Here is a 19,844-nt window from a genome sequence, read left to right as displayed (position 1 = left end):
GCAGAAATAACTTGACTGTCCGTCATTTTCTTTCCACTTGCTGACATGATGGCTTGCCTGTTGCGCGTGTTTGTGCCGTCTGCACTGTGAGAGGAAGCATTTGTAGTCTGGAAAAGCCTGCAAAAGCCCTGGCGTGTAAGCATGACCTTTACACGACTTGTTATAAAACCCCATGTGCCGAGGCAGACGGGTCCAGAGCGCTGTTAAGTAACCAAAGACTGGTGCTTTTTCTTTTATGTTCTGCTACATTACAGGCCGTCTGCATAATGAATCTGGTCAGTGTTATGTAATACAGCAAGCATGTTATGTAGGCCTTTGTGGTATGGGCTAAATCAGCTTGTTATCCCCTAAATCCTAAGGGCCTATATATGGGTCTATAGTTACAGACCCAAACATTTATATTACAGTTAGAATACAGTTATATTTGCAATATAAATGCTTATAATTCACATATTAGTTTAATAATAGTAATAAAATTATTCACAACAGTTACTGAATACAATTACTACTACTATCACTAAAAATAATCACATATCTGTAGCTCCTTTAATGCATAAGATGTAAATAAAACAGCATATGATAGAAAAAATAGTATTATTATAAAAATAATAATTTTTTTGTTTAATAAAAGTGAAAAAGGAGAAGGGAAAAACAAGAAAGTAATAAAATCTGTGGCTTTATTAAGCCTGTATTTTAAGTTCCAATGTCCAGGCTACCATAAATCAAGAAAGCATTAAAATCATAATCAATACTAACATTCATAGCTGAATAATAAACCTATGGTTCAAGCTGTTAAAGTAATATTTCCATGTTTTGTATTGATTAATATTTACATGTTTATTTTTTTGTATTATTTCTGATAAAAGATTGAGAGTGGAATTTTCAGACAGTCCCTGGAACGTTCCTGCCAACCAAAGCTCTTTGGGTTTATGACTCAGGCTCTTGCTCTCCACGTCACATACTGTTGCCAACCTGCCTCCTCCAGCGTGCCTCCACCTCTTGTCCACTTTACCTTAAATGTCCTTGGAGGGTTTTTAGGTTTCCAGTAAAATCAGAGCTTGTGCTTCTCTAACCAGTAAGCACACCTATCCACTACAGTTCACATTTCTGTTCAAAATAAAGACATTTTCCAAGCTTAAGAAGCTCAATGAGCCTAACATTCCATGCTTTCTACTTACTGTACTGCTTATTTACAGCACCTGTACTGTATTATAAATGATATACTCTGTTTCTAAATACAGTCGATCACTGTATTCTTTTCTACATCACTGTATTTGTAAATGCTGTACAGCTCATATGTGCTCTATTGTGCACCCACAGCTGTTGTCCATTTTGTAGTACAACATGTAAAGATAAAGGAATGTCTAGTTGGCAAGTTTCTGGTAGCAAATCCTTTCATTTGTGCTAATCTCGCAGGGGATCTTGTAATAAGAGTTTGTGGGGAAAAGCATGAGGAATTTTGGGCTAAATATTAGTGGAACCATAAACTTATTGGAGTGTGAACATTCCTGTGATTTTTCCTAATTGATTCAACTCCACGTGAAGACAGAGCTCAAAGCTGGTGTGCTGCTGTCTTACAGACAACATGCCTGCCGTTAACCCACGGATGTAATGTAAGTTAGCATGGCTGAAAAGTCCCAAAAAACATCCAACTAAGCATGTGGGTGTGTTTCTCGTGTGTGAGAACACACTGCATGAAGTAAAAATCAACATTACCATTTGGAGGGGAAAAACAGTTCCGCTAACAATAGCACTAACAATAGCATTACGCTAGCAAGCTTGTTTTACTTACTTGTGTTATTGATTTTACTCCAGTGGGTTTAGAGGGGGATGTACACTTGTTAGCAGTGGACTTTGTCGCAATCCAGCATCAAAGGTTTAACAAGTTGTCCCTAGACGTCTATTCTTGTTTACGAGATCATATCTGGCCCTGTGAGACTGTGTTCCCTCAGGCTGCTACATATCACACTAACAACGTAGGACTGTTTTTCAGTCCCAACGTTACAGTAGTTACATGCTCTAATTCCAGTCGATAAGACTACAAAGATGGCAGTAACCTAATCTTTCAACCATAACTGTTGCCCCTCCAACGAAAAGCCATATATGAACCATTTCACCCTTTATTGGATTATCAGTTATTTTGTCTAACCTTTCATACTAAAAAGCCAAACTATGCTTTATTTACATTTAAGTGGCCCCTTTTCACTACAGGGCAACAATGTTACACCATCCTTATATATTTTTACAGAAAATGCCACATATACTGTTTTTTAAGGGCTCAATTAACAATATAACAGTTATAATTTTTGCAGGATGAACTGGTTAACAGCAGCACAAACACCAGCATAAAAGCTAACTATCAAAAACGAACTAAACCGCATGGAATGGTGGGAAGCGCCGCCCCGTCACTTCAATATTCAGAGATGTACTGCTATAAACTGCGAAAACGACCTGCCACTTTGTCGGTATGCTTTGCAAATAACAGCTAATTACTGCAAAATCCAACATCTTAACTTCTTTGACAAGAAGCTTGACCTGTATCTCCCAGAAAGCTCCATTTCAGCAGCAATGCAGTATAGACTAAAATAGACTGCTTGAAACTCTTTCATACTGCTACATCATAGTAACCTGTGATATATGAGTCATGCTGGTACTGAAGAATAGAAGTGAGAGATGTCAGCTTTGTTGACTCACATACATTCTGTTCTGAGAAATGGACGTAGACCTGCTTGACCCTGTTTAAATTACTCTGGGCAGGAAAACGACACAGAAAGGCCTTTATTAATATCCAAGCTGTGGTTATATAGAGTATTAATACACACCTGCACGAGCCAATCTGAAACAATGACCATCGATGCATTGCTAACTGTTACAGTTTCAGTGTCAGTACAGTTCTCTGCTCTACATTCAGCATAAAATGCACCAAAATAGATTCTAAACACCAAGATTTTCTTTCCTTTTTTAAAACAAAAATGGCTTAAATAAATATGATTGACTGCACTGTTGCTACTGAAAGATTATAAGGACAGATTGAAGATCACACTCTAATATAGCACATGACTCTTCTCATCTAAGGTGATGGACCATTTGAGATTTACACTTAAATTAATACATTCGGTCTGCTCCATAATTACTGGCACCCTTGGTAGAGACATTGTGGTTAATTAGCACAAATTCACACTAAAAAATCTGAGATAAATCTGAGGTAAACTTTTAATTCAACTCTAAGAAGTCTAAGAAAACAAAAGTGCTTATTAAAAATCTTATTTTTGAAAAATATACAAACCACATATATTATAACCACAATTATTGGCATTTAGTACTTTGTGCAGCCTCCATCTGCCAACGTAACAGCAATGAGTCTTCTCCTATAATGCTTGATGAGATTGGAGAATACAGATCAAGGAACCTGAGAGCACTCCTCAATATAATAATCAATTTCTGCAGAACTTCCAAGGTCCTGGGTCCTTTTTTTGGGCTCTCCTCTTCAGCTCACCACACAGACTTTTATATGGTGTTTGGGTCAGTGGACTGGAGTGACCATGTGTGGCAGCCAGATGTTCTTTTAAAATTACATTTACGGCATTTGGCAGACGCTCTTATGCAGTGCGGCATACAGTTTGATCATTTTTACACACGTAGGTGAAGGTAGTGTTAGGAGTCTTTTCCAAGGTCTCTTATTGGTATAGTGTAGGGTGCTTGCCTAGGCAGGGGATTGAACCCCAGTCTACAGCATAGAAGGCAGAGGTCTTACCCACTACACCATACCGTGCTGTAAAGTATTACAGCACTTCTTGGTGTCAAAACATCACATATCTTACATCATACTCAACACTGGAGATTCTTTTCTTTATAACCATCCTTCCTCACATTTAGTGTTTGTTGTCAAAATGGTCTGTTTTTGTCTGAGCATAGAAACTGCTTTCAGTCAAAGTTTCAGCAAACAGTGCTTATGTTTATGGTTAAACAAAAGAAAAGGCTTTTTTTGCATGCCTACCAAATAGTTTGTTGGTGTGGAAGTGGCATCTCATTGTAGTTTTGGAGACCCCAGAATGTTACTATCTTCTCCATGATCCTCCTCACTGTTATGGGGCAGGTTCACTACAGCTCTGGTTTTAAACGTCTTAATTATTGCCCTAACAGTGGAACAGTGGGCAATTTCAGGCGTGCAGCTAATTTTTTCCTAGGCATTGCCTGATTCATGAAGGTCTATACACTTTAGTTCATTCTCATTTTAGGGATCTATAATTGATTGTTATTCCTTGCTTTATAGGCGGATGTCTGGGGGCCTGGTCAGAAGGAGCCTGAAAAGTGTGGTTTCAGTAGGTCATAGGCAAAATCGCTACACAGTGTTTTTCTTCTCGATTGGAAGGTGGGTAATGAGAGGGTTTGAAGCACTTATGGGTAAGTAGAATATGCCAATGATGATTCAGCAGGCACGTTTCTCAACACTGACTTGCACCAGGTTTCTATGCCACGAGAGGCTGGCATTCAGAGGAATGAAGCCTGTGTTTTAGCTGACTAAGTAGCTGCACTTCATCCCTCCAAAAAAGAAAGTTGTTTTCTCTGAAACAGAGCTGATCTGTTAGTGGGCATGAAAGTTGGGTAATAATCCAAAAAAGAACTGAAACAAACATCATTGTTCCCTTTCTGAGTATGAACTAATCTCTTTGTGATTAATCTCATGATGGCAACCCCTTTAAGGTCAACACATTTAAACGTCTTGTGTTTCACCTCATGTGCAATATGCCTGGTCCAGCTCTAGCAATACAAAACAAACATTAACACTGTTGATGTTATGACAACAGCTGATAACATTTACTGACAGTGCTCTGGTATGTTTATAGTCCACTTCTAACACTCCCTTTCTCAATACAGATCTGGTGATCTGCCACGTTTCCTCCTGAAGTCCTTGATTGGCTGGATCAGATGCTTTAGTGTTAGGTATGGAAGGAAGCAGCATGTTAGATGAAGGTTAGAACTAAACTCTGAGGGGAAAATAGACCTCAGGAGGACGGTTGGTGCTCTAGTCTGTACTTTTTTAACATGTTTAATTGGAATTTTCGGAGGGGACCTTTCAGCTATGCTAACTTACATTACATCCATGGGCTAACAGCAGGGTTGTCTGCTGGACAGTGTTGACGAATGCACCACATTACCAATATTACCAGAATAGCTTTCCTCCACCTGCGTAACATCGCTAAATTAAGAAATGCACTGTCACTACAGGATGCAGAAACGTTAGTTCACACCTTTATTACGTCCAGGTTAGATTACTGTAACGTTCTGCTTTCTGGTTGTTCCAGCCAAAATCTTAACAAGCTTCAGTTAGTCCAGAACGCTGCAGCCAGAGTTCTCACCAAAACCAGGAAATTTGACCACATTAGCCCAATTTTGTGTACCTTACATTGGTTGCCAGTTAAATTCTGCATTCAGTACAAAATTCTTCTACTGATGTATAAAGCTCTGAATGGCCTTGCTCCTCAGTACCTCAGTGACCTTATTTCCTATTATCAACCGACACGTCCACTTAGATCACAAGGTGCGGGGTCATTATTAGCACCCAGAATAAATAAAGTTACGTCAGGGGGAAGAGCCTTTTCATACAAAGCCCCCCAGCTTTGGAATAACCTACCAGTCTGTTTTCGGGACTCAGACACAGCCTTCATCTTTAAGTCTAGGCTAAAAACTTACCTGTTTAGTCGAGCCTTTGGTTAATTTGTTTTCCTAACTATGTCCCTCTTATCCCCCCTCCCCCCCTAACCCCCCCCCCCTCCCTGAGCTGAGCGGCTGCCTGTTCTAAGAGGGTCTGACGTGACTGTTGCGGCCGGCGCACTGAACAGTGGTGTAAAACTGTATCCACTTATACTGTTTTGTGTCTGTGCTGTTATTCGGTGTCGACCAGAGGAGGATGGGTTCCCCTTTTTGAGTCTGGTTCCTCTCAAGGTTTCTTCCTCCTGTTGAGGGAGTTTTTCCTTGCCTTGTCGCCAAGGCTTGCTCACTGGGGGCGTGGACCCGGATTCTCTGTAAAGCTGCTTTGTGACAACATCTGTTGTAAAAGGCGCTATATAAATAAATTTGACTTGACTTGACCCTCACCCTCTACTTTAAGCTCACCACTTTTCTAATATGAGGCATTCTACATGTTAATTTTATTCTAACTTCATTCTCAGTGTTTCATGGCCTTCTCAGCTCTTTGCACACTTTTGTTTTTTTACAGCTTCCTATAAATTATTACACAGAAATGACTTCATGTGGTAAAAAGCAGTTTAACTTTATTTGTTAATTCAACACAAATAAATACTGATTGAAACAAAGCAAAGTAAATCTGTACATCAAATGAACGAAAATGATATTTTCATCAATTCAGATCACACAAACATTTCAACATCTGTGCTGTTGCACTTTTTACAGTGTAGTATTAGCATCATGTTATATGCACCAAATTGGTTTTATATTGCTGAAAACAGTGATTTCAAACTTTTGAACAGTAGTGTGTATCAAAAAATATTAATATTTTAAATTGCAATTTTATTTCAAGTATCAAGTGATAAAAAGATAATAAAATGATAATCTAATTAATAAGATTGTTACTTATTATTATTTCCTGAACAGTAAGCATTTCTTGATTGCGAGATGTCTGAAACACTGTGAGCATCACTAATTCCACCAGCAGCTTTAAGGCAACACAACTTAAAACAGTCACTATCCAGCACCACAGGAACAGGAAAGACTCCACTGCACTGGTCACTTAACACATCCTCTCGCAATCTCCAGTGAGTAAAACTTGGAGAAAACAAAAGAGGTTTTACCTTCTAATCCTAATGACTGCTATAAAATATCCTAGTATTCTATTGAATGCTATAAATATAGCAGTTCTGTAGTGGTTGGTATAGCATACTGCCCTCCACTTGGCAAACTGGGGGTCAATTCTTTGCTTGGGCCACCACACTATGCTACACTAATAAGAATCCTTGGGCTAGACTCCAAATGCTACACTCGCCTACCTCTCTAACACGATTAAAACTGTAAGTCACTCTCATTAAGAATGTGTACTAGAGAACATACAAATTGCATGTTTTTTTGTTGATTTTCCAAGTGAAAGTAAGTGAACACATCCTGTACTGGAAACAAACTTGGCATTTTACTGCACAATTTCTATTTATAACAAAGTTTAACAAAAACAGAACATCAAATATGAAATGTGCTGTTTGCACAGGTCACATTTTATGTTTTTTTTTCTATTACATTAAATTCAATAAACAGTAATTCTGCATTAAATTCTGCACATACCCACTCTGCAGAGAATATGTTAATATATTTTCAACAAAATATGTCATTTGATGGGGTGCCCAAACTTTTGCACACAACGATGAATGTAAATGTGAAAGAAATCAACACTTCTGCTGCTGATAGTGAATTGGGAACTTACACTGCATTAGTAAAAATGTCAGTGAGATGAGTAACCAATAGTGTGACAGATGGTCAGAAATTTCTGCCTGACAGGAATCACTTCAGTTTTGTTCATGGGCAGCCACTGTCTTTCGCAATTCAGGTCTAGTTTTGGGAGTGCGGTGCACCAAAGGAAATAAAAAGAGAAGGACCTTTTGCTGAAAATTGGCTTCTCAGCTTATTACTCAGTGTTAAACAGGGTGTAGGACGTTTTGGCATCTTTCAGTTTCCAATTTGCTCTTAGATTTCATTTTCAACATCCACTGCATGTAAAAATCCCCTGGGTATCAGCCATTCATTTCACAGTACAGCAAATAACTGAACATCTAAAATATACAGTAAGAACAAAACAAGTGCTTGAAAAACAGTCTTGTACAGTTGCTGTTTGGACCCCCTCAGTCGAATTATATCTTGTTGGATTTCGGAAGTGAACCTAAGTTAACACATCCACTACAGAGAACACACGTTTACATAATTATAATATATAAATAATTTTTCTGCACATTTTAATGCATGATTTCTATTTTTTTTGCTGAGTTTAACATATTGGATAAAAATAGTATATAACATATTGAAAAAAGTTATGTGCCATAATTTTGCACAGGCCCCAAATATGTTAAATTCATCAAAAAAGCAGTAATTGTGCATTCAAATGTGCATAAGTGTGTACTCTGTAGATGTTTGCACTTCAACAAAATGTAACTTGACCGGGGTGCTCAAACTTTTGCATAGGACTGCAAACTGTGTTTGTTCTTGTTTTGTTAACATGATAAATTAAAAACTCCTGATAAAAAAACAAAAAAAACATTTGCGTTAACCGTCAAGAATGGTGAAGGAGCGTCCGGTTCTGAAGTAGTTCTCAATCTCCTCCAGCGTTCGTCCCTTCGTTTCAGGCACGCACACGGCTGTGAATATGATGTTCACCACGCAGATTACACAGAAGAACAGGAACGGTGCAAACAACCCATAAGCGTCCTGTGAGAAAGAGAGTGAAATGGGTTAGAATGGGAAGTTGTAAGTTGTCACACTGTGGGAAAACCCAGGCTGTGGTGAATTATGTAACCCAGCCAGAACTACCATAACTGCTGCACTGTAACCTGCAGATAATGTGTTTAGAATAGTCAGCAGTTGCAGAAGACAAGCAAATCTGAGAAACTTCCAATATTGCATCAGATGCAGCCCATGATTCAGTTGACTAAGAAAAGGTCATTTGACCTTCTTATGATCCTCAACAAATGAGATTAGGCCTATAATGATTACTCCATTCAAATACGTTATTGATGAAAGTAAAAGCATTGATTAAAATGGATCTGAATATGACATCTTTTCTAGTTAAAACATGTTATGAAAATATATATAACAAGTCTCATTATGAGATTGATAAAAAGATGTAAGATTATTTAACATATTTCTTGTTTTACTTGTTTTAATTAATTTGTCAGGATAAATTACTCTTACTCTATTGGCAGATATTTTCAAGAACTAGGACTCTATCTATCTATCTATCTATCTATCTATCTATCTATCTATCTATCTATCTATCTACCTATCTATCTATCCTAAAATCAAACATATAAGATATATTCAGTGGATTTTAGATGATTTCACTTGGGCCACCACACTATGCTACACTAATAAGAATCCTTGGGCTCTGACCTATTTTAAAACTCTGATTACTCATCAGAATAATCTATAGATTACATGATTACTAATATAGTGAAGACCCTAAATATATCTGCTGTATCTCAGATCAGAAATCACACTTCCCAGAACATTAATGTGACACCCAGCCATTATGAAATGATGAGGGGAACTTACCGCTGCATGCATGAAGAGTTGCGTCAGTATGAAAGCAGTGACCCAGCTGACCACCACACACAGACCGGACGCTATGCCACGCGCCCCCAGCGGCAGGATCTCTGACATTAGCAGCCATGTGATTGGACCCCAACCCATCGCATAACCTGCTCAGAAGAAACAAAGAATGAACGATGATCTAGGAATAATAATCAAGTAACACTTTACCCTGCTGCACTACACTGACATAACCATGCCATAAACAGATGTCACCTGCTGTCATGCTGGTTTTTGTTCAGTAATATAACAGTGTCTTGTTACCATTACCTGTAATTCTCATGATGAATGCTATAATGCCATAATGTTTGACAGCTTATGTTTCATGCTAACAATAGTCAGCCATCATGAAATCAAACATTATTACAAATATTATGACACTTAGCAGCTGGGGTAAAATGACACTAAACAAGCTGTCATGACAGCATGTGAGATTTGCCATGACATGTTTATGACATGATTAGGTCACTGTTAAGTGACAAAGAGTTCAAGTAAAGTGTTATCAATAATCACTTAACACCTTTTATGTGTCAAAATTCAGAACTGAATGCTTTACTGATTTAGAGCAATATGAAATTATAGCATATTCAACAGTTACTTCACATAAGTAAACCACAGAAAACAAAATATATACAGGCGTCTGCAAGAATTTGATATATATATAACATGTGCCATAACTTTGCACAGGCCACATATTATGTTTTATTTTTTTAAAAAATTGTTCAAGCACCCATATTGTTATGTCTGCTCCACTCTGGACTCATTAAGACTGCTACTTACACTCATTGTCTGCACTGTGAGTTTGCGAAGTCTCTATGTTGCTACCTGTGTATTTTGCCTGAGTTCTTGGCCTGTTTCTTGTCTTTGTCTTGTGTTTTGAACCTTTCTTTTCTTTCTGACTTCATGTATGGATCTGCATCTTTTCCTGCCTGCCTGCATGTTGACCCCTGCCTGCTATGACCTTGAGTATCTGAATGCCCCTAATGAAGTCACTTTGCACTTGCAACCTGCCTCAGCCTCTATGTTACACATATTCTATATTCTTTATGTGCCAAATATAGTGAAAAAAAATTATTTTGAAACCTTGACAGTGTTTACATACTACATCAAACTCGTACATTCCAAAAAAGCAAGATCCAAGGTTTTCTACGATAAAGGCCCGTTATATTCAGCAAATAAACAGCACTTTACTGCATTATAACATGCAGAAGTGTGTTCTCTGTAGAGGATGTGTACTTACTTATTTTAACTTAGAAACACATGAAACACGGCTTGAGCCTGCAGTCAAATCACAGCCGAGATGCTACTCATGATATTCAAATAAATCCAACAAACAAAATGACGTGCACTCCATGATTCATTTAAAGGCCTCAGCAGTATGATTAACAATAACTACAAGGCACTCTGCAGGCTTGTGAATGCTGATCTGAATATATGCTGCAAAATGTATCTAGGCACAGTAGCACCAGACAGAATCGGAAACATAAAAGCTCGTTGTGTCTGCCTACATCAGACTGAAACTGTGCAGCAATGTGGAAGTTGGCAGGTTTCAAGATGGTCAGCACAAATTTAAAAAGTAGTGCAGAAAGTGAATGTAGCTCACGGTCCAGCCGCAGGACCTCAGAGAACAAAAACCATATATTCCCATTCACACACATTTAACAAAACTGAAAATGTTACACGGGGGTTTTGATGCTGCGCTTAACCTGGGTCTGATTTTTCACATTGTATGTAGGTTCGAAAATCAATAGAAAGCTGACATAATAAACACCCTAATAAAGGAGCGGCCTGAGAGAGGCCACCGCACACCAGCCATGCAGTGCAGTGCAGTGCTGCTACATAATGTGTTGCAGTGAGAGCGCTGATATACATTAAGTTCTACTCATATAAATTTAGTGAAATAATTATGTATAAAGCCTGGTTTCCGTTTACTACCTCTTCACAAGCTTGTCATTTTCGAGCTGAAAGATATGAGGTGAAAAAAGAAAAATTAGCTGAGGTAACATTAGCATTAGCATTTATCTGTTTGTCTAAAAGACTGCTTGTCGTTGTTTGTGTAAAAGCCACAGATCTACTGTGGCTTTCTTTGGTCTCAATATGACTTTATTTAATGTAATATTGGCAAAATGCTGAGTGGTATGCAGTGACGCGCTGAGCAATTAAACAGTGCTTGGAGTTGCCGAGCGCCAGCACGCATTGATGCCGAATGTCGGCACTGGTGTGCATACAGTCATTAAAAACACTGGTTTAAAATGTCTGAATGCTGACCGATGCAGCACGACATGTCCAGTGCTGACCTTGCATCTCTGTGTCTTTAAATTGTTTTTTATGGTGGTTCTCTTCAACTCTTAGAGTTATCTATCTAGGGTTATTGCCACATTCGCCATACAATTTACACAGATATTACACAATTATATGATTAATTATATAAATGGTTACATAATGAACTACATTTACATATTATTTACATTCTGGATCAACAGCTTCAAGACTGTACTTCTGACTTTCATTTGTTTCAATGTCAACAAATGACATTTGTAGCAAAAATGTCAATGATGTTATTCTTTCTATAAAGCAAACAAGACAAAGAAGTAACTTTTCTTCACATTCAAGTAATTATATCTCCTTTTATACTTACAAACACAAATTGAAAGTTTAGAATTTGCACTTTCCACAGAATTTACATATATCCACCTATTTGGCCTACAGCGGTTTAGCTTTGCCCGTTCACACTGAAGTTATAAGTAGTGCTTTTTGAATCAGCCATAATACAGGACAGCCAATCAGAACAGAGCCCATTGACATATATCAGTTTTACATCAACAACAAACAGCCTGTTTAATGGAAGGGAATAATAATGGTCATGCAAAAAATGAATGGAGAAGTAGACAAATTTGAACAGAGCACTCACCAAATATAATGACCATGGTGCTAATGAGGGGAACAAGTGTGATAGAGTTTGTGAGAGGTCCCATCACTGCTCCGTGTCCCTCTAACAGCCGCCCACTTGCCTGGACGGTAACATTGCTGGCATCACATGGTGTTTTGAGGGTGTACATGGTCATTGAAAGCGTGGCCAAATACATCAGAAATCCTGCAAAGACGAATGTACAGATTCTGTAATTTGGAGGGTCAACACACTAATGCTGTTTATAGTAAACCATCTACACCAGGTTTCAAAAGATATTATTAATAGGTATAAAAGCAGAACTCCATTACTACCGGTGTTGTGAGGAAGCGGTGAAATAGTAAGGGAACAGAATGTAGAGCACTATCACATAAATTATGAAGCTAGTTCACATTATTCTCACGTAAAGGGGAAGGGGGGGTGGGGGGCTCAAATATAGAGCAATATCTGCTACACAGCACAAACCTGATGCGAAGAGCAGAGTTTTTCTGCCAGCTCTATCCATTAAACTGGCAGCGATCATAACAGACAACAGTCTTACAGCTCCTACTAACGCTGCATCATACTTGGGATCCTACACGCAAAGAAAAAAATTACAAATTTAATGGTAGAGCATAATCAATATTCTATGGGCATAGTAACTTAGCTTAATAGCTTAAAGGGATACTCCAGCATTTTCAACTTAATCTCTATTATTTGCAGCATATGGTCGATCATCATGGACAATAATTCCAATTTGTTTCTGTGCACTAAGAAAAGAACAGAAAACCTTGAAGAACATATAAAAGAGAAGCCAATGGACAGTTGCAGAATATCGTCAATAAATATTAATGCGAAACATGTGTTTTTGTAGAACCTAATGCATTTGTTGGTGGTCAAACTGTGTTTTCTTTCAGACATGGGACTAGTTTTCTAGAGGGAAGTATCTGTGGTAATTCATCACAGGCATCACAGGCTCTGCCTGATCACTTTGGTGACCAGAAAATGTAAAAAAAAGTAACCAGAACTGCTTATTTACAGTGTTGCTTCAGCATTCAGACACTTCATAGAAGCACTTATGGTTTAACATTTCTGAGTGTAACATAGGGCTGGATGATACTGGCACAAAATGCATGTTCTATAAAGTCGTTAGATATTGCAATGGTAATAGGAGAAATGATAAATTATGATTAAGATGGTGTGTCTGACTGGATGTACAACATGCATAGACTCTGTTTTGATTTGTTTTCCGGTGTAATCAAACAAAAAGTGCAAAATTACAAAAGTACCGTTCACTATTGTTTAATAAAAGTAAAAAGCAAAATGAAAATAATGAATAGCTACTTACATCACAAATTTAATCACATTTCTGAGACTCTACAAGGCTGTTAGGAAAAGGTACTCTTTTTTCCTTTTCTTTAATTCCTTAAAATGCTTTTTCATAGTGATGCAAGTTTGTTGTGACAGTGCCTGTGTGTATATGCAAAGATTTTTGTCAATCCAATTGAATACATTCCGATTATAGATTAAGACTGAGATGTTTTACACACATCTCTAAGAGTGAGAACAGTCATTACATTTAAAGCACATTTACAGGCTCGTAGTTCAGGATAGTGTTCTTGTGCTGTGAGTAGCTGTATAGCAGAGTGGTTAAGTCACTCACTGTAGATGTCTGTTGAGGACAGCACACTGCTACACATACTGCTCACTAACGCTGCATGACCACCAATTTAATTACATCACTCTGGTGCTGCACTGATGTAATGTAATTTGGGCCTTTCTGTCATCGCATTGCATTGTGGACATGCATATATAGCAATAGCAACAAAAACATAATTGCCCTGTCCTCATGAAACACAGTTTCAAAATCGCATAATATAGTCTCATACTTCAAATGCTGATTCACAGAATTTAGCAACTGCTAATTGACTTTTGTTGACTCGTTCTAAGTACAAAGAATTGTGCTACAGTTTTTATCTTTGGTAATCGACAGTATAATACAGGTGCAGCAGATAGAGATCCAGCTGAAAAATGCTGGAGTATTGCTCCTTCAGTAAGCTTCAGGGTGCAAACTTATATCAATGCACAGAAACATGGTTAAAGTTATGTCTAGTGTTTGTACATTCATTTTTTTGTGTCACTTCGTATGAATAATGTTTCATATGACTCACCAGTAAAATGTTTGTTCTGAGGAAGATAGGCTGCAAATAAACTAAAATGGGTGTTATCCCTGTCATCTGTTGCAGGAATCTCATAAACACAGAGATTAAGATTGGCTTGTAGTAGAAAGGACTCCTGAGATCGGACCATTGTAATCCAACCTGGTGGGAAGAGTTTTAGTTTAAATTCATGCAAAAAGGGTAACTCTCCTGATGCTCTATATCTGCATACAGTAGTATTTGTTTTTGGGCTTGTTCAATTTAAAAAGGCGTGTTCTGTGTCCCCAAATGATGAGACACACTTATTTATGCAATTTCTATTGAAGCTGCTCATGTTTACCTGTGAGTTGACGCTGCGTTCAATTTGATTGAGCTCAGTCATGTAGTCTGAATCAGGCCCCCTGAGCCATTTAAGGGCCCTGCAGGCCTCGTCCCGTTTGCCGTGGGTGATGAGGTAACGCGGGGAGTTTGGCATGAAGCAGAGGAGGATTAACATAAGCAGAACGGGGAATTCCCCAGTTACCGCCAGCCACCGCCAATCCAAAACCAAGCCTGTGGAGCAAGTGTGGAAATACTGCAGTGCTGTAGTTTGTTCAAGGAAGAGTTCCCCAAAAGCAAGGAAGTTTCTCAAAAGCATTGTAGTGCAAAGATTATCTTATGCAAGAATATTTATGGTCCTAAAATCTGATTGTCTGATCGTGTAAAATGCTCAGTATACAGTCATGTTACCCATCATGTCATTATGTACTATATACTATATACTAGTGCTGTTAAAACAGTTAAAATCATTAATCATCATTAATTGCATTATTTTATCCATGATTAATCACATTTATTTGCTCAAATTTGATGCTAAAAAATTATTTTGTTCTATTTTAAATCAGGGCATTTTGTTACAGTTACATTAGCTTCACCAGAATGTACTGTAGCATTTCTATAGTTTTGTTCAAGGGAGAGTTTCCCAAAAACGTTGCAGTACAAATATTATCTTAAAATGCAATAATATCTTTTACAAAACAGATATTTATGGCTCTAAAATCTGATTGTCTGATTATGTAAAACATTCAATATGCAGACATATCCCACCACATATTATTGTGCAGATACTCAGGCTGTAAAATGATTAAAATTGTTAATTGTGGTTAATTGCATTATTTTGCATAGTTAATCACAATTAATCACAGTCATTTGCTCAAATCTAGTTTCACCAGAATGAATTTATGAATTTTAATATGATTTTAATATGATACACAGCGCTTGAGCAGCTGAGTTTCACCCTGTACTACTATGGGTGGTGTGAAGGGTCAAACTAGGAAAATTGGTCTAACAGCCCAAAAAAAGTGTTACATTAATAATTTACCATGTTGATGCATCATTAATACATCAATGCATTAACTTAGACGTCACTAGCAATAGTAGTTAATTGGTAGACCACTGTTTACAAACTGCATGGGTTTGCAGAAGAATTGTTTATTGTGATTATTATTAATAATACCTCAAATCATTTATTGAACATCGGTTGTGCCTAACAACAGTAGAATCACTGTAACACACAGCCTCCTGTGGCTTATCGCCTTATTTGGACACTTTGGCTAATCGTAACAGTAAAGTGCCTTTGTAAAACTCATCCCTCAACATGTTAAGCCACTTTCACAGATTTTCATACATAGATAAATTCACACAACACCTCAGTGTAGCTTAGTGTAGCTTTTTGTAAACACCATTAATTTCCCTTTACATTCCACTGAATCCATGAACACCCAAGTTCCGGTGACACGTCACATGGTGTGAAAGAAGCTATAGCGCTCCACAGAAAACAAAAAAGTGTACATCTTACCAAGAGCATAGAGTGCCAGACTTCCAAAGACAGCTGTGATCTGAGGGCAAGATCCCAGAGCACCTCTCACACCTGGATGTGAAATTTCTGATACGTAGACCTGCAACATTCAAACATGCCTGATGAAAGTCAGTGCTAAAAAAAGCCTTTCTAAATAAAAGTTTCACTCAAAGAACAGGTATACTGCAGTCTTTATAGGTCTCTGCCACTATGTAGACTGTTCTATAAGGAACCATTCTTTTAAAGGGTTCTATGTATCGTTGCTTTCAGCATTAAAAGTGTATGTCAGTGAGAATGTGCTTTAAAAACAATCAAATCAGAAGAGCAGTGTTACTGCTGAAGTATCTCAGTATTTAGTTTTGGTTGAGTACAAAACCCCTTAACCCCTAATTTAAATATTATATCTACATAACTTTCATGATGTATTGTAGTTATTGAGTAATTTATGGAAAGTACTGACTACTGAATCTTTGCAGTCAGTTAGTCAGTAACTGTTTAATAGGAGAGTTTAGATTGTATCCACTGATCCTATATACAGTACTTTTAGGCCATCAAGTGATATAAAGCTATTATCTGGGCAGTAAGTGTTTATTTCTGCAAAAGCACTTATAAAAGAATTTATATAAATATGTATTTGTTTTATCTGATTAAGTTTTCATTATATTAAATCAGGTGTGTTGCTGAGTTCAGCAACCTGTGTTTTTCTAAAAGTATTCTTCTAACCAAGACATTAATAACTTTTAAAATAAAAACTTGTTATATTTTACTGTATTTATTTATATGTATTTTATTGTTATACAGTGTTTTATAGAAAAAAACACACTTACTGCTAAGATTTTTAAGGTTTTCTTGGCTGTCTCAGACCTTAGCACAGTACTGCAAACCAGCAACTTAACTACACAAGTGAACTTAATAAAGCACAACTACTAACTGCAGTGTTTTTAAATGCATTCAATGTATTTTGATCAAATGCGTACATCATTTCTGCATGAGTAAAATATATTACCTTTAATATATTACATTTATTGCCAAAATTGAGTGAAATGAAAAACAAAATTGCGTTGACAGGATGTGATTTCTATCAAAATTAGATACACATTTCAATCTAGTTAATTCAGTGTACTCTTCTACCATGGATCCTAGAACTCCTTGATTTCTGCAACAGAACAGTAAAGCAGTTTATTTACTCCTCCTGGCTGTGTCAGAATTTGACAGCTTCTCTGTGTTTAACTAGGGGAAAGAGAGGGAAATGTGAGATGGCCTACAGGAATGGAGCTGGCGGTAATTCCACCAGCAATGCCGGTGAGAAATCTGCCCAGGAGGAGCATCCAAACGTTCTGCGCTGCGCCCATCAGAAGGTAGCCTGCAGTGGATGGCACTACAGATAACATGATACTCAGCTTTCGTCCAGTTCTGTCGTTCATCAGCATTGCGCTCAGACCCCCTGCTGCAGCTCCAAGTGTGAAAATAGACTGGTAAATACAGAGGGAAAAAACAGTGACACAAAGAAGAGGAACATCACTGCCTGCACACATGTTATATTTCCTTCCTTACAGATTAAAGCTCCTAAAGCAAAAAGCTGTTCTTACACCAAACCAGGAAATCTGATGGGTGTCCATGTGCAGACGTGGGTCATCACTATTTCTGAGCTTGGGTATCACCGGTGAGGGATACACCAGAGAAAATCCGAAGTTAAAATTGCCCAAAACTGCAGAGAACACTGCGAGGTAGAGCCAGCCATTTCTGGAAGAACACAGATTTGCAGTCTTTCAGTTCCTCAAGAACAAATGTACATTCGTAAAGGGGAAGTCCACCAATTTTTCCAAAATTGCATATTTAAACAGTTGAGATGTAAACAGTCTTTCACAAAGGTTTGGTGGATTTATGATCTTAACATTAGCAACATTGACTGGTCATTTTGGATAGTGAATAACCCTCTCTCTCTCTCTCTCTCTCTCTCTGTGTATATATATATATATATATATACATATAGCTTATATATATATATACATATATATATGTATATATATATATATATATATATATATATATACATACACATACACATATACATACATACATACACACACACACACATATATATATATATGTGTGTGTGTGTGTGTGTATATAAATATTTACATAGACAGTGCAAACCCTGGTTTCTGGTTTCTATCACCATCACTGTAAAGAACTCTGAGTCTGAAACTTTTTCTACAATTAATCATTTGACATCAAAGCATGACATGAGTTTGTTTACATCTCAACAATTAAATTATGCAGAATATTTAAAAAATTCTCCTTTAGCTTAGACCCCCAAAGGAACATAATGTCCTAGTTATAAATTAAAGAAATACAAAATAAATCAGCAAATGTGACAAATAAGCAAATTTATCTACTAAAAAGTCAAGAACAAACCACATATTAAAACAGAGTCACCTTATTTGTTTTGGCTGATTGAGAAGTAGTGGAGTTGTTTCACTGCGTTCTGTCACCATCGCTTCTCACTCACCGACTGACAGTTTCAGACACTGACAAGAGAAAAATAGGTACTTTATTGGCTATCTTGGGTTTTTTCACCCAGGAGGCTGGACACAAAGAATTGAGGAAGCTAGTAAATACCAAGCCTTTCCGGGAACTCAGTGGCGCTCTCGCCTAAAGCACGTCTGTAGTGTCATTTCAAGTTATGCAATCCATGTAATGCAATAGCTCAAGGCACAATAGTCCTGAAGGTGTCTGTACTCCAAATGAACTTTCACTGTAATTTCTTTAATCCTTAGGTAGGACTGGTTCGTTTAAAAAAATGCAGTACAAGTAGACGCAAGAAGCATGCACAGTGTGTAGAATGCAGACATGAGGCAGGTGCAGGGCATCAGAACAGTCCTTTGTATTTATTGCTGACTAGGATCCCATTTCAATTCTCTTTTAGCATGCCCTCGCTAACTTTGACTCACCTCTTGGAAGTGTTTTACACCAATGTAATGCAAAACCTTTTTTTGATTTTCACTGCTCAGCAAGAGCCCTGCGATGGACTGGCGACCTGCCAGGGTGTATCCTGCCTTCCGCCCAATGACAGCTGGGATAGGCTCCAGCACCCCACCGCGACCCAGAAGGATAAGCGGTTTAGATGCTGGATGGATGGATGCTCAGCAAGATTGCTATCAGACAGTAAAAAGACTAGCTTTAATGGCATAAGAAATTGATGTAGACATATAATTATTCTGAACTAACTACTGAGAAAGCTGTAAACTAAAAGGCTAACTAAAACAATACACTTACATAAATTATTTAACAAAAACTCTATATTGTCTACCGGGCTGGGGCTATGAGTAGATCCCAAAAAGCAGTGCCAGCTCTATCTAAGATAAGATAATCCCTTATTAGTCCCACAACGGGGAAATTCCCAGTGCTACAGAGGTAGTCCAGGATTCAATTTGATAGGTGGTGGTCCACCCCTGTGCTCTCCAGCTTGTCCCTCAGGAGCCCAGGCTGTATGGAGTTAAAAGCCCTGGAGAAATCAAACATTTCAGTGATTCCAGGCTTCTCCAGGTGAGAAAGAGCTCTGTGTAGGAGGTAGAAGACTGCGTCATCCACTTCGATGCAAGGCTCATCAGAGGGCTGAGATATTCAGGCTTCTCTAGTATTTTCCTCAGGT

At 37.8% G+C, this 19,844-nt stretch overlaps 1 protein-coding gene across 1 annotated transcript; it reads right to left on the bottom strand.

The window, feature by feature from the left end:
• Positions 1-8,041: 8,041 nt before the first annotated feature.
• slc2a6 (solute carrier family 2 member 6) lies at positions 8,042-18,735 on the bottom strand. Its single transcript, XM_036578072.1, has 10 exons — positions 18,629-18,735; positions 17,779-17,932; positions 17,455-17,661; positions 16,190-16,289; positions 14,693-14,904; positions 14,365-14,514; positions 12,680-12,788; positions 12,218-12,400; positions 9,271-9,416; positions 8,042-8,427 (listed from the first exon to the last, which is right to left on the bottom strand). Exons 1-10 carry the CDS (start codon positions 18,685-18,687, stop codon positions 8,266-8,268), a joined length of 1,482 nt encoding a protein of 493 aa, XP_036433965.1. The 5' UTR covers positions 18,688-18,735; the 3' UTR covers positions 8,042-8,265.
• Positions 18,736-19,844: the final 1,109 nt, after the last annotated feature.

The sequence above is a fragment of the Colossoma macropomum genome, unplaced genomic scaffold (genome assembly GCF_904425465.1).
Source record: "Colossoma macropomum unplaced genomic scaffold, Colossoma_macropomum, whole genome shotgun sequence".
NCBI lineage: Eukaryota > Metazoa > Chordata > Actinopteri > Characiformes > Serrasalmidae > Colossoma > Colossoma macropomum.
The sequence above is the reverse complement of the archived record's forward strand: the minus strand, read 5'-3'. Positions and strand labels throughout refer to the sequence as shown.

Excerpts from the sequence above, each read along its gene's own strand:
- slc2a6 (XM_036578072.1), bottom strand. The coding sequence starts at position 18,687 with ATGGTGACAGAACGCAGTGAAACAACTCCACTACTTCTCAATCAGCCA. Across the intron at positions 17,662-17,778 it reads ATCAGATTTCCTGGTTTGGT|TCTATTTTCACACTTGGAGC; the intron begins GTAAGAACAGCT and ends TGTATTTACCAG. Across the intron at positions 12,401-12,679 it reads AACTCTGCTCTTCGCATCAG|GATTTCTGATGTATTTGGCC; the intron begins GTTTGTGCTGTG and ends TCGTCTTTGCAG.